At 37.1% G+C, this 14650-nt stretch overlaps 2 protein-coding genes across 10 annotated transcripts in view; both read left to right on the forward strand.

Annotated features, from left to right (window-relative positions):
• Positions 1 to 5328: 5328 nt before the first annotated feature.
• On the forward strand, positions 5329 to 10951 carry LOC122092011. Of its 3 annotated transcripts, XM_042662295.1 has the most exons (4): positions 5590 to 5832; positions 7082 to 8168; positions 8250 to 8885; positions 9844 to 10951. In XM_042662295.1, the coding sequence occupies exons 2-4, from the start codon at positions 7164 to 7166 to the stop codon at positions 10048 to 10050; spliced, it is 1848 nt and encodes a 615-aa protein (XP_042518229.1). In that variant the 5' UTR covers positions 5590 to 5832; positions 7082 to 7163; the 3' UTR covers positions 10051 to 10951. The 3 variants fall into 3 exon arrangements, with proteins under 3 accessions (XP_042518228.1, XP_042518229.1, XP_042518227.1); XM_042662294.1 differs by lacking the exon at positions 5590 to 5832 and adding an exon at positions 5329 to 5573 and having other exon boundaries at positions 7082 to 8885; XM_042662293.1 differs by having other exon boundaries at positions 5591 to 5832; positions 7082 to 8885.
• A 2432-nt stretch (positions 10952 to 13383) lies between these two features.
• The window catches only part of LOC122092010 (probable inactive histone-lysine N-methyltransferase SUVR2), a 29672-nt gene continuing 28405 nt past the window's right edge, over positions 13384 to 14650 (forward strand). For 2 of the 7 annotated variants that reach the window (XM_042662291.1, XM_042662292.1), the window contains exons 1-2: positions 13384 to 13731; positions 14222 to 14256. The gene's annotated coding sequence lies outside the window, so the exon portion shown is untranslated. The remainder of the gene's footprint in view (positions 13732 to 14221; positions 14257 to 14650) is intronic. The other 5 variants (XM_042662286.1, XM_042662290.1, XM_042662288.1 and 2 more) reach the window with 4 other exon arrangements.

The following is a 14650-nucleotide window of genomic DNA, read 5'->3' on the forward strand; positions in this document are numbered from 1 at the left end:
TTCTTGTGGATTTTTATTTTTATAAAATATGTGTATAAGAATGATTTATTAGATAATTATTTTTTTAACTATCAAAAAAGGAAAAAGATCCCTACATTGTCGATTTCCCACACCCTCTCATAATCTCTCTCTACTCCCTAACCATATGGCATGATAAATTCTCCTCACATCACAGTGTAGGGAACCTTTCTCATAAAAATAAAAATAGCGAAGGATCGTTGTCAAGTTGTGTACAGCTTGTGCCCTCTCGTGAATGATGAAATGACAATCCTACTACCATGATCGATGTTTTGACCTCTTCTCTCATTGACTCTTGTACTGGTGCATAACGCGCACACAGTTGGGCAGCAATCTTTTTTCAAATAAAAAATAAGTAAATTAAAAATTTTAGATGATAATCATTTCCTTTTATGTTCTATATACGATGGATTTTTTAAGGATATGAAAAGTGTGCATATGTTTTATATCAAAAAACATCTTTAGTTTCCTTGTGATAATCAAATATTGTATATGGATTTTGTATACATATATAGGAGATTGGATGAGCCACATAACTTCTTACTATAGAAGGAAAAAAAAATCTTTAATTTCTAGTTGGACATTGCTCATGCTAAAAACCAACCTTTTCGGCTGATTATTTTCTGATTCGTTTGTTTAGATCAGGGTTTTAAGAATCAATACCGGAGGTATTAGCCTACATCGATATTGATACTTGGCCGAAACCAATTCCATGATATGATATGATATGGATAGAAGGTAAAATGATAAAAAAATGTATTGTATGGATATCTTTAAGGAAAAAATGCCCGATAATTGATAAGTATTAGATACAAAATTGGGAACTAGATGATACTTGTTCTGATATTGTGAACTAAAACCTTGGTTTAAATGGAGAGTGCAATTCAATTGGATTGTTGATGGAGTTAAAAGATGTTAAGGGAAAAAAAAAAACACGTGTGCCCCACTAATTCCTCGGACATGCACATACATCTTTATACATGAGTATCGGGTCAGAATGAGATCCGTGCCATAGAAACCATGAAGCTGGCCCAAGGAGATAAGGGGAATTGAACTTAAAATAAATTTAAAAAAAAAATCAACTACACTGATTTTTCTTTTCTAAGAGCCATTCATTTGGTGGGTATGAAATCCTTTAACTGTCAAATGGAAGTTCCAAGAGCCGACGACCCACAAGTCATTCCAAGTCAAACTTTGCCAACCGATTTAAATTACATGATGGTCCAATTTTATTTTATTTTTTTTCATTTTTTTTTAATTTTATTCTAAGATATTGACTTTAGGATTAGCACCTTAGAGAGGTTGAAGGAGACATCCATTCCATCAATTCTATAGAGAAATGTCTTTTGGATCAGCTGAATTAGTTAATTTGAATTTAAATCGCCTGGTCTTTGTTCCAATTTCATTTGATTCGAGCAATCTTCAATTAAATAATTTATGAATAAACTTAGATCTTCATTTTTTTCTTGATAAAATAGTAAATTTACCTCTTGGACAAAATCTACAAATGTTTTTTGTTATTAAAAAAAAACTCTAAAAAATCACAAATATAAGGAAATCATTGCTTATTTTTCCTAATTACAAAATCTAGAGTTTAACATCATTCCATCCAATAAAAAAAAAGCCTATCCTCGAAATAAGGGTAAGGTTGCATATTTTACGATACTCCTCAGACCCAGAAGTGGCGAGAGACTCGTACACTGACTTCATCCTTTAGACTTATTCCATCCATTCCTTGTCAATTTCAACCAATACTAATCCAGTGGAATCAATAGAGTTTGATCCCATATCTGATTCTTAGTTTTTAAACCTAGCTTCATATTATTATCCAATTCGTTGAATATCACCTTGAAGGGTTGGAAGGAAACCCCATGCCAACAACCCCAACATCCCCCTAAAAAAATAAACTCCTAGATGAAAGCATTATTTTATGACTTTGTCACCACCGGCCAGTAAATCAGATGAAACCCAAATTTTATAAACAAATGATACCTAAAATCTCATTTTTCATGTCTAATTAAGACAAAATAATTGAAAACAAATGAATGATATGAACCATGCCCCATCCATGCAATAATCTAAAGAACTACATCACCCTTTCATATGATACAATTAAGCTGACCACTTCCATGTGCAAAAAGAACCTTTTATCAGAAAAAAGATAAATCTCATCCCATCGTGAACAATGAGCAGAGAAAGACAACTCTATGAACATGGTAAAGGGAAGAGAGGAGTGGCTAGTGTTTGTCTCCACTCTCCATAGGGCTTTCTTTTCAGTTAATGTCTTTTCCTTCAACCAACAAGAACCAGTAATCATGGGAGTAAGGAACTTAACTTTTAATAAAATTTGGGCATTTGAATTATCTCTTTCATGCTCCCATGTTCTTTCTCAACTATGAATTGGAATCACAGGGTTTAAGTAATGGGAACAAATGAGAATCAGGACATAAATAGTGGGCCTTAGTGGGCCCTTCAGCTCACATGAGAACAGTTCATATAGAAGAAATGAACCTGAAATAGATCATTAAAAAGATTGCCTTTTTTGTGGTAAGGGATTGGGGTGGGGAGAGGGGGTGATTTTTCAAATATTGGTGGCCACTCAGCAGGGGAATCTTCAAATCAATATCTCAGGCTCAACAAACCTCATTGACTTTTCAAACCTTTTGGAAGTTTGAATTGAAATCATTTCCTTCTTCCCTCTCCTAAGAAATGTTAGAATTAAGTAAAAACAGGAGAAGGTTGAGACGTCGCTAGTTTTCTTTAAGTTAACAGTTCAACCAATTGAGGGTGATTGGGATGAGAGAAATAGGGTCATAAGTATTGATATTGGATCAACTGGATTGTATTGGAATTGACATATGGCTGATCTTGGATTAAGTATCAGTATTGGATCAACGGTAAAATTATCAGAAAAATCATTTTTTATTTTATTTATGAAAAGTAGGGTGTATATTCGACCGAACCAAATTGGTGCTCATACTGATTCAATTTACAATAATTAAAAAAAAAGATAAACAAACACATAGCTGGCACAATGCTAACATGTCCAACCTTTTTCCTATAAGTAAAAGATGAGATATTGAGTATATCATTAGCTTTACGAAAACTAGCAGTTCAACCAATGGAAATTTGTTGAAAGCAAAGGTAAGGCTCAACAATGGAAATATAAATTTATTGGTAAAATTGAAAGTTTGAATTGAATCAATTTTCCTTCTTTCCACTTCTAAGAAATAGCATAATAAGTAAAAGACACCGGTTGTGTGGATGGACCACCTAACAAAGTTTGATTAGGTGCATTATTTTTATGCCTCTTAACATGTTTCCAAAAATGATTTAGACAACCGTGGAGAAGGAAAGAATTTATAATCATAGGGGATTGGAACTTATAATTTGGATTGTCATCATAAACTTCCACATCTTGTTGCACAAGTCCAAACCTCCACCCCCTCAATCCAATCAGACAGGATTATGGATTTAGTTATCAGTATTGGTATCGGTGCGTATCAATCACTTTTATCCTCATTTTTTTCAAGAAAAGTATATTTTCTTTACAATTTTAGCCATGAAACAATTCTTGTAACTAATTTGAATTGGTCAAGTATCGGTATTGGTCTCAATTGATATCAATTCGATGCGATTGATACGATCGCTCTGATACCAATACTTGAAACCATTGATAGGAGTACAGGGCTGATCATAGTAAGGGATTCTTCTGTCATCGTGAATGGAAGAAAACTTCGTCCAAAAATCTGTGTAACCAAGAATTGTAATCCTCAACATGGATCAAATAAGATAGAGAGCAATTTGTTGTCACAAAAGTTATGAACTAAAAGGTTGTAATTTTCTTTTAATTGTTCATTGTCTTATTCAAGTTATTTAATGTAGGAATAAGCAAAGAATTTAAAAAAAATATTTAATATACTATTTTATGCAGTATTTTTGTGAAATAACATAATTTATCTTCATTGAAAAAATAGGTATATTATACTAAATGGAGAAAAATTTTATGGCCCACCAATCAAGTAAGGGATTCTGTGGTCCAAGCACCAGATTCAAATGGAATAAATTTCACACCTATTAGATGAATTGTTGAAATTGCCCTCCATTTTTGTTTACCAACCCGCAAACCCTTATACTGAAATTGAAAGGACAAAAAAACGTTTTCACCGACTTTAATAGTTACAACAAGATTTTTCAATTATGTAATCTGATGTGTAATATCGTTTTCACACATATAAAATGAAATAAATATACAATGACGACAAAATAGGCAAGATGAGTAGTACCATTTTCTTTTTGGGGTTTTCATCTCCATCATCATGCCCATTGTCAGCATGGTTTGAGGAATCAGATCAAATCAGTCACGATTAATTACATTGGATTAGAATTGGCTTTAACCAATCTTGATTTTTAGCCTTGATATTGTATCGATCATGGACAAAAGATAAAATAATAAAAAAAAATGGAATTTTAATTGAAAGTAAAGGTATTTTTGTTTGATCTTGATCAAGGATTTAGTTATCGATATTGATATTGGTATCTGTCTCAATCCCTAATATCGATATAATACCTAATCTCAGATCGGTTAGGTATTGGGATCGGTCTCAATCGATATCGAAACAATATGATCGATCCAATATCAATACCTAAAACCATGATCATAATTGATCTCAATCGGTGTTGGTCTTGACTGATCTCATTGCTCTTATATCGATTTCTCAAAAATCTTGATGCTCGGCTTCACTAATTACCACATGACAATAGGTGAGTTTGTCCATTTGATAAAAGACCATCGAGAAGTTCCTTGTTGTAGATTATCAAAATGCCATTAAATTACTAAAATACCCATATGAAACAGAAATGTCAATTGAAATGACTCGTAGCCGAGCATTAATGATGATTAACAACAGGATATCCTGTTGTCTCCTTGGAATTAAATGAGGTTAATTACGTAATTACAACACGATGATCCCAAGATATCTTGTTTCCTAGGAATTAAATGACGTTAATTACGTAATTAGAACACGACGGTGTCCATTAAATAAAGTAACCGTACAGTAACGGTATAATTCTCGAATGAATGTTACTGAGAGACTCTCTCTCTCTATCTGGAATTTGTTTTTATAATCGAAAGATAATGGTTGGGGCCTTAGCCGGGGGGGGGGGAGTTGGAAAAGCAAGGATTGGAAAGTGACGTGTCCACGTCAAGGTGGTGGTGGCGGCGGTGGTGGTAGTGGCGGAAGTGGTGGCGAAGCCGCGGAGAGAGTGAAGATTGTGCGGAACAGCTCATTCGCACACACTGTTACACTTCCGAGTTTCTAAAATCTAATAATATGGTCATAGGGTTTGCGTCTGGAGATACAAAATCAAGGGCCCCACGAGATTCTGCATCTAGGCCCTCCTTTGTTTCCTCTTTTTTTCCAAGTAAGAGAGAGGAGAGAGAGAGTTGAAGACCGCTATATGTGGAGGTAAGGAGTTAAGAGAGCTGAGTTTCAGAAAACGTGGCTTGTGATCTCCTATCAGCTCTTACGCGGTTGCGAAACTACTTCTCTTCGGTAGTTTCTCCCTCTCTCTCTAGTAATATTGAGTCAAATTGACTACTGATACTCATTGGTGTTATCTCTCCATTTGCTACCCTCTGTAACTGTTTTTTTTTTCTTTGCTTCTCTTTCTCTCTCTCTTCCTCTCTCTCTACTTACTTCTGGGGACGGGGAATTTGGGCTATCCAGAGTTTGTTTCTTGAGACACCAAGTGGGTTTTTGTTTCGATTGAGTTGGAGCTATTTTGATGGATCAGGTTCTTCAAGTGAGAAAGGTGGAATTTTCTTGAGCTCATTTCCAGAGATTGTTGATGAATCACCAAAGGGGAAGGGGGGGGGGGGGGAACTAAAGATAAAATAGAAAAAGGTTTTCTTTTTCAAAATTTGTAGCTTTTTCCTAGAAGTAAAGGATATTATTTTGTTACTTCTCACTTTCTGATTCAATCATTTCTTCTTTAAATTTATTTGTTTGTGCAAGCTCGATCTTCTGCTGCAGATTTTTATAACTTATTAAGGTTTTTGTTGTTTGATTGGTTCGTCTTTTTAGAGCTTCTGTGTTATTCGTTTGATTGCTATGCTGGCTTTATCTTTATTCAATCCCGGGGTAAAAGTGAACTGAAAGAGGCGCTTTCGATTCAAAGTGGATCCGATATGGGTTTTTACAAACATAGACTTCAAATTACAGCTATAAGAGTTAGATTGATTGATAAAAAGATACTCTTTAGTTTTCTTTAAATCTTGCTTTCTTCTGTTCAAGGAATCTTTGTGTTTGTGAATAATATAGACCGCAGGTATCCACCAGAAATGATGAAAAGGAGGATCAGACCCCCTGATCGGTGTTTAGATTTCCAAGTTTGCTCTCATTTATGAAGTCTTGAGTAGCCACCCTGAGGGTGATTATCTTTCATTTTTTTTTTCAGAGGAGAGGAAATCTTAAAGATGCTACCATAACTTGTCTGAATTGTTTCACATCTGGAGCATTTACTCCATATCTAATGGGAATTTGTTTTTGCTATGTCATGGGATCTAGTTGCTTACTATTTTATTTTCCTACTTGTTTTTTCTGTTCTTGTTCTTTTGATGAAAAGTTTCTGGAATGAATTAGCACAACCATTGGTTTGTTATCTTTTGTGGAGTTACTAATCTCCTTCGGATAACCAAAATGCTCTTTTCTGGTACTAATGTATTTCAATCAGAACAGTATGTAGAATGCTGTTCTAGTGATCATTTTTCATATATGAGCCATGGGAGGGTCTTGTATTTTTATTTTAATAGGTTTACCATCTATCCATTTTTACTTGCATGGAAATTCAGCATCACAAACAAATAAATCAACTTTATGGGGCTTTTTTAGCTTAAACTACATGTCTTCCTTACTGATTTCTACATGTTACTTGGCTCCCCCCCAACCTCGACCTAGCTGGGTGTTTATGTTTCTCCATTTTTCTTTTTCAAGTCGGTTCTTATTACTGTAACATTTGACTCACGTCAAGATAGATGCTAACTTTTCATATAATTTCACAGAGACATTGTGTTCTGAGCAATCTGGCAAGAATTCTGGTATATCCAGACTGCCTATTTGTGCGTTATTCAGTAAAAGTGCAAGATGGAAGAGAAGTTCGTCAATTCAACAAAAGATGATCAAGGGAATGACATTTCACCTCTTAGATTGAGAAAGGGTAGGGGATTGATAGAAGACAGTGGTTCAGAGTTTACTGAGTCGAAATCCAAAGGGTCATTAAAAGAAGGAGGAGAACCAAAGGAGGCATTAACATCATATGCCAAGCAGTCGTGTATTACTGATGTTAAGAAGCTGAAGTGTGCGCATCTCAATGAAAAACATCTCTTGCTGCATTACTTGGATTTGGCTAAAGTTAGGCCATCTGACTCTTTAGCCATGGCCTATAGTCCATCCTCCCCATGTAATATTGCTGTGAAGTTAAGGTCCTCAAAAATGGAGATTCTATTTGACCGCTTAAGTCCGATTAAAAATAGAAGAAGAAATACATGTGATCTGGGTAGTTTTGTTATTGACTGCCAGTCAGCAGCTGGACAAGGGAATTTTGTTATCAGCCCTGTTGGACAGTTGATTGTAGGGGCAGTTGCAGGGAATGACAATGTGAGGAGCATCTTGAAGAGCCCATTAAGTTGTCATTTAGGGGCCCTAGATGGTGACAAGAAGTCAGTAAAAGTAAGGTCAACTGATATTAAAGGAGAAAATTGCTCTCAGATCACGAGCTCTCTGGAAGAAATAATTACTAGTAGACAGAAGCCAGAAAAAGCAGTAACTCTAGAAAAGCAGAGACAGGAAAAGGTTCATAAAAGGCTCTTTTCTATCTCGAGTACAAATTCTAGTAGTTCTGATCAATCTTCCTCATCTACTTGTGCCCCTGTTTCTCAGGGAATGCTTCATTGCAAGTGGAAAGGTGGAATCCCATATTTTGTATTCTCTGTAGATGATCAGAGAGAGATATATGCTGCCAAACTTTGGAAGGTAGAGTCATCAAATGATAAGGGTTTGGATTATATGTACTCTTTTCACTCACGGACAGATGGGAAAAAAGAACTGGGTACCTCTGATAATTTGCTGGACTTTGTTGGTAAAATGAAGGTATCGAGTTCTTTTATTTTATGCCCTAACAGTTCAAAACTCATGGAGACTGAATTTGTCTTGTTTGGTGCTAACGAACAGCAATCTAGTGAGATACAAAGTTTGACTTCTACAGCTAAAAAGAATTGGAGGTTGTCAAAAAAGGTGGTGGATGCATTCAGGACAAGCCATCCATCCAAGTATAAATCTAGGCCCAAAGGTGTACCAAGCTCCATATATGAGGATCTCTCTGGGGAGCAATGTCAAGAAATGGGGGAAACAGATGCACTGGATTCTACCCTCCTTCAGAGTAATCTTTCACCGAGTCTTGAGTTGGCTGCTATTATTGTGAGAGATCATGTCCATGATACTTGTCAAGAGGCATCAGTTGGAGGATGGGGCTTAAAATTTCTTGAGAAAGCTAGGGCAGAGCAAGCTAATGATCCTGTAGAAGACTTTGATTCTTTGGAAAGGTGCCAAGAGAGTTCTCTTCGAAATAGAAATGATTGTTCTACTAGTATGGATGTTTTAATCCCTGCAGGATTTCATGGTGGTCCAAGAACCAGAAATGGTGGCCCCTCTAGTCTTACTGCAAGGTGGAGATCTGGTGGACACTGTGACTGTGGTGGCTGGGACACCGGATGCCCTCTGACAGTACTCCACAACATGTCAAGCAAGGAAGTTTTGCCGCAACCAGATGCACAAGGGGAATGCAAATCATTTGATCTGTTCATGCAGGTATGCCAATCTTGTATTCTAATATGATCCCTGTAAGCATGGACTGGTGGTGCTTTTCTGTAACAGCTTCACGAAATGACGATTGCTATATCTTCATTTATTTAATGTCCTTGCAATTTCTGAACTTCTTGACTTCCTCCATATGAAAAATCACTTGAGGTTTTCACAGATCCCATTACTAAGTGCATGCTTCAAATATGCCCATTTGTAGTAACGAAATCCCAATGTTTCCTTGCTTAATTGTATCAATATCAGTTTGTATTGAAAAAAAAAAATGAGTGGTTGACTTTCATCAAATCAATAGTTTGATCCCTTTGGAAGTCAGATGAACAGAACTTACAGTGATTCCCATTTTACTCAAACATATAAATTGACAGGACTAGTTTGTAACAAGGGTCTTGCTATACTACAAGTTGATTCTTTGCCCATGTGTTTAGGACTCCTGGAATGCTTTTTCCCGATGCAACTAATCTTTTTTCCAACTGAATGTTGTCTACACGGATCCTGTTTCCCCATTCCATCCTGTTTAAAGTCATGTTTGTGGTCGAGCTAGAACTGTTCATATCCTTTCTTACCACTTCTTCCCAAATAATTTTTAGTCTAGCCCTCTGTCTTTTGCTTCTCTAATCCCTACTGTTACACTCAAAGGCCTTTGTTGTGGATGTCCATGCTACGTGAAACATATCTCCTTGAACTTCTATTCTACCAGATCTGTCCCTAAGTCATCTCGAGTTTCATTTCTTATTTTGTACTTTATAGTTTTTCCACTCATCCCTGTTTGCATAATTTTTTTTCCCTCAAATGAAGTTGCGACTATCTTCATTTTGAAGTAGCAGATTAATGATGAAGGAGTGGAAGCAAGATTTTGAACTTTTGAGATGGAATGAATTTTCAATTCTCTCTGATGTAATATCTATTAAAGCATGGTTTTAACCCTGGAGAGATTTCATTGTTGCAGGGAACAAAGCAAGGAGAGCCCACCCTGAGAATGGTGAATATCCAGGACGGTCTCTATTTTATTCATTTCCAGTCAACTCTGACAGCTCTACAAACTTTTTCTATAGGAGTGGCTATTATTCATACTCAGAGTTCCACTCTTTGCCCAAAAGATGTAACAAAATTGAAGCAGGAGGAACCAAGGATAAACAATTCCGTAGTATTCTGATTGAATTTTAACAGTTATATGGTTGTAAATTGTCATTGTAGTGTCACCCATTGAGAAATGAAACTTTTTAGACATGAATTAGGATGTTTACTGTTTCTTTTGGAGAGAGGTTTCTTAGGGTGGGGCAGCAAGGTTGCTTTATGTTTTTGAGTTCTTCCCTGGGTGAATACTCTATTTGAGCCATCTTCCCATAAGGATATCAAATTCCAATCTGTACCATCCTGAGTGGAACCTCTGGGTTTGGCCAAAGTTTCCCTTTCTAGATCAGCTCTATGGCTTATGTGAATGGGGTGTCATGGTCTGTATATGGGGGAACTTTGGGGGCTGCTAAAATTTGAAGGGGGTATGAGATGGTGGAGGTGCTGGATGATTATGATGAGCAAGGGGTAACCTCAGTCCTCTAGTTAAGGTTGCTGGTTTCAAGACAGTTTTCCAGACATTGAATCAAAGGGAAGTCAAAAGGATCCCAAGAGAGGAGATGTTTAGGTTCTCGCATCAGGTTCCTTTCTTACATGCTTACAGGTCATGAAGGTCCAAATGGGTTTCCGGGAGCTGGACCCAGCAGCTACTCCATTGGAACTTCTTCAGCTTCTTCGGGTGATAACAAATGCCATGGAAAAAGAGATTGTGGAGAATGCTGAGAAAGCTTAGAAGAGGTATGGTTCAACTTGTCTTGGAAGTACATACTCACTAAGGTGTTCTCTCCACTAGCTGGAGCTGGAGCTTGTTCCAAGGATCTGTTAGTGGGTCTGTATTTACTTCCCCACGAGAGTTGGTTTTGACCTCAAAGAGCTAGTTGTCTATAGCAGTTGCAATTTTCTCGTGTACCTTAAAATGCTTTACTTGCTTTGTTTCTTGTTCTTATATTAGAACAGGAGGAAATTGCAGTTTTTGCTGGTTCTGATCAACGACCCAAAAGAAATAGTTTAGAATATAAGCTGAAGTGTGATTTCTTGCTCAAATCACTCTTGATTTGTATTACTGTACTTCAGGGTTAAAAAATAATTCTTTGTCGGGGCCTTTTTTCTTTTTTCTCTCAAGGACTTTCGGATTGTACAGAATGGTGACATGCATGACAAGTTTAGTATTGTCTAAACCAGCAAGGTGTGTGAGGGCGAGGTTGATGATGTTGAGGAGGGAAGAAAGAGTGAGGTGGGCAGGGTTGTAGACAGGGTGGGGTGGGGTGGGGTTGGTTGCCTTTCCTGTCCGCAGGACAAGAGAGATGATGAGAACAAATTTAAAATGTGAACATGAGGGGTAGTTTAGTCATTAATTAAAACATTGACTGGTTAACATGTGAAAATGAGAGGCAAAATTCTAAATATAGAAACAATGTTTAAGTAGGGGAGTATCAATAAATATAGGCCAAGCATAGGGGAGTGATAGTAATTGCTCTAGGTTAATAACATAAGAACGATAACTGGTCTGTTCCCTATGCCCTCTCATAGGGTCCCATAGAATGACCCCTTGCCCTTGTGTGCTTTTTGGTGGATAACCGTGTGCGCACTTCCTCGTGGGAGAGCGTAGGAAATATAGCCGGTTAGCATGCTTCATCCTGAATTTTAAATAAACATTTGTATCAATGGAGGAGGCGATTACTATATGATTAAGATATTATAGCTGAAGCTATGGTTGTAGAAATGACATTTACTAGCAAAGCAATAGTGATGATAGAGAATTTTTGCTGATGAGAAAATACGATTTCAGGTGCATCAACATCCCTAAACATTATTATGCAAAATTAACCAAAATCAATAGTTAGGGGAGAGGAATACAAATAAATAATTCAACAGAACGCCCCTTTAATGAATGATATTGAACTTAATAGAACACTAGTTTTGATGGAAATGTAATACAATCTTGTTCTATGTGCATCCCAGAGTAAAGAATCATAAAAGGTAGCTTTTGTGAAGGCACATTGGTAGGTTTAGGGAAAAAAGGCTAGGCATGCTACCATTGTACCTGGCACTGTGTCTACCTCTTTCTCCTCTTCTTAGAAAAACCCCTTCTGCCCCTCCCATTGGTTGAGTCGCTAGCTCTAGGAATGTTGCCTAACCTCCTCCCTAACTTTTTCTAACAAAGCTGATAAATGATCAATAGAAAGTATAAGATTTATAAATGATATTTTAGTGTGATGGATGATTGCTTGCGAGAAGCACCGCCGGCCGATCTTCAATGTGAATTTTGGAATCGAAGTTGGGTGCCGTTGATAATTCTTCAAACCATTGGTCACCATTGCACCTTTCCATCCTAGCAACAATATCATACATTAAAGAACTCAAGAATGGCAGCCAATAGCTCAGTGAAGATAGTAGAGGCGTGGCAAATAATTTATCTTTCCTCAAATATATATGGACATCTCCTTCTAAACCTTGATCTTCTCATTGCAACCGCTATCCTCTTATACCATGGCACCAAGGATTTAGATTGACGTTTTTGCCTACATTCATGCTGGAGCATACGGTACCATATATTATTAGTATTTTTCCAATTACTTGATGTGGATATAAAGCACAAAATTTCCCTGGAAAACAGTCAAAACTGTGCTCAAAATGGGGGGAGAGATCCACAAATAAGTATTTTGATGAAATAATGGGCAAACCGCATTGTATTTGCACCAAGGTTTAGACTTGTTATAAAAATGATAAAATATCCTCATCCTTGAAGTTTTTGATCAATTCTAGACAGGTTTAGGTATTCAAGTCCCTCGGAAGTTAAATTTAGTATCTACGAGCTGCTAGAAGAGGGGTAAAGATATATAAGGATTTTCAATTACAATGGGAGATAGAGATGTAAAAGTTTGGATTCATATGAATTAGAAAAGAAGTATAGGGGAATTTTGGACTTCTACCTTGCGGAGTTGGTTGCACCCTAGAGGTAATTTTCAGAGTTGAGGGTCTCAATCTTTACCTCAGACTTTGAAACCTCCCTTTCTACGGATAAGATTCCTCCTTATATAGCCCAGGGACATAGAGTGACCATAGTAAGCCATTTTAGTGCTAAAGAAGAAGTAGATAATAATAATAGTAATTGCCCCCAATTAAATTGGAGCGTACGCTTGACACTGAGGCGCACGTTGGTAATATGAATAACCCACTCAGAATGGCAGATTCGCCTTCCGTGGCCAACTCACCAAATTTGACTCAGAGAAAAAAGGGGCAAAAAAAAAACTTTTCTCGGATGACCCTCCAGATTCTATCTCTGTCAATTCAAAATCCCCATCCAACGGTCATAAGGAAAATATATACGTACTCCTAGTGCTCCCAGGAACACAGTTATTTAGCCAATGAGAGAATGTTAATTAATTGAAATGATTTTGAGTCCTTGACAGCCCGACAGACCGTTTCGTTTCACTTCTCTCTCTACCTCTACTTTTTATAGTTCCCTCACTGCAGCTGCCTCTCTCTCTCTCTGTTTTCCATATTTTGGCGGAGAGCTCTAAGTCACAACAGTGTTTTTATGCTGAGCGACTTTCTTTTTTCGTGCTGTGCCCTAGCTTTTGGTATCTCTGAATGGATTTGGTTGCTAATGCGGATGCATTTGTCTATAATCGCTCTTGATCGTGGCTAGAGACTTTGATTTTCAGCAAGTTGGGATCTTTTTGGAGGGTTTCGGACGAAATTCTTTCAACAATGTCGTTATCATCTGGTTTTATGCTTTAAGCAGGTTGAACTTGCTTGTGTAAGCTCCTGCTTTCCCTTATTTTAGGTTGAGTATTTGGAAGTTTCTGTGCTTGATGATTTGCTACCGAGTTTTTATTGCATTATTTTAGTCCCCTCGGTTGTGTTGTTCTTGTGAAAGGTGTCTGCTTGGTATGGCCCCTCACTTGATTCTGCTGTTGAAACTTTTTTTTTTCTACCATACTTTTAATTTGTTACTAAATCTCCTTAGTTTGACATTTGGAATTTGTTCTGGTGGGATTTTTTTTTGGCGGGGGGGGTGTTTCAGGTTTCAGTGGCCTGACTGGATGGTCTGGTCTGGTGGGTTGTCCCATTCGTCCCCCCCCCCCCCTTCTTCTTTGGGTTGCAATGTCATTCAAGGTGTCTGCAATTTTTATTGGTAGTTGGGCTTTTCTCAAGGTGTCTTCCTTGCCTTTTATGAATTATCCTCTGGAGTCTTGGACTCTTGCATGCTGTCCAAAGTATCTCATTATTTCATTCACATTTTGCAGTTGCTAAACAGGGAGCTTTTTCATTGCCGCATTTGGTAAAGCTCTTCTATATTATTTATTCAACTTTGCATGCTTTATGAATTATGATGTTTGCGTGTACTCTGAAGTGGAAGGAAGTCTTTGTTTACATGTTCTTTTTGGGTATTGTTCTTTTGTTGGTGTCTAGAGAATTTATATTTACTTAAGTTTTGCCGATGGCCAGTGTTCTTTTTCCGAACTGGGGTTTAGAATTTTTTAAATTATTGCTAATTTTGGTTAATGTGTTAGGCTGCATTTGGTAACGTTTCTGATGTTTCGTGTCAAAAACGGAAATTTCAGTTTCTGTGTCAAAATGTCGTTTTTTTTTTTTTTTGAACGAAATTGGAATGACGGAACTGCCTTTTGTCGTTCCGTCAATTATCGTTTCTACCATTTTTTTCTTCTTTACTT

The sequence above is a fragment of the Macadamia integrifolia genome, chromosome 10 (assembly GCF_013358625.1).
Source record: "Macadamia integrifolia cultivar HAES 741 chromosome 10, SCU_Mint_v3, whole genome shotgun sequence".
NCBI lineage: Eukaryota > Viridiplantae > Streptophyta > Magnoliopsida > Proteales > Proteaceae > Macadamia > Macadamia integrifolia.

Excerpts from the sequence above, each read along its gene's own strand:
- LOC122092011 (XM_042662294.1), top strand. The coding sequence starts at position 7,164 with ATGGAAGAGAAGTTCGTCAATTCAACAAAAGATGATCAAGGGAATGAC. Across the intron at positions 8,886-9,843 it reads CATTTGATCTGTTCATGCAG|GGAACAAAGCAAGGAGAGCC; the intron begins GTATGCCAATCT and ends TCATTGTTGCAG.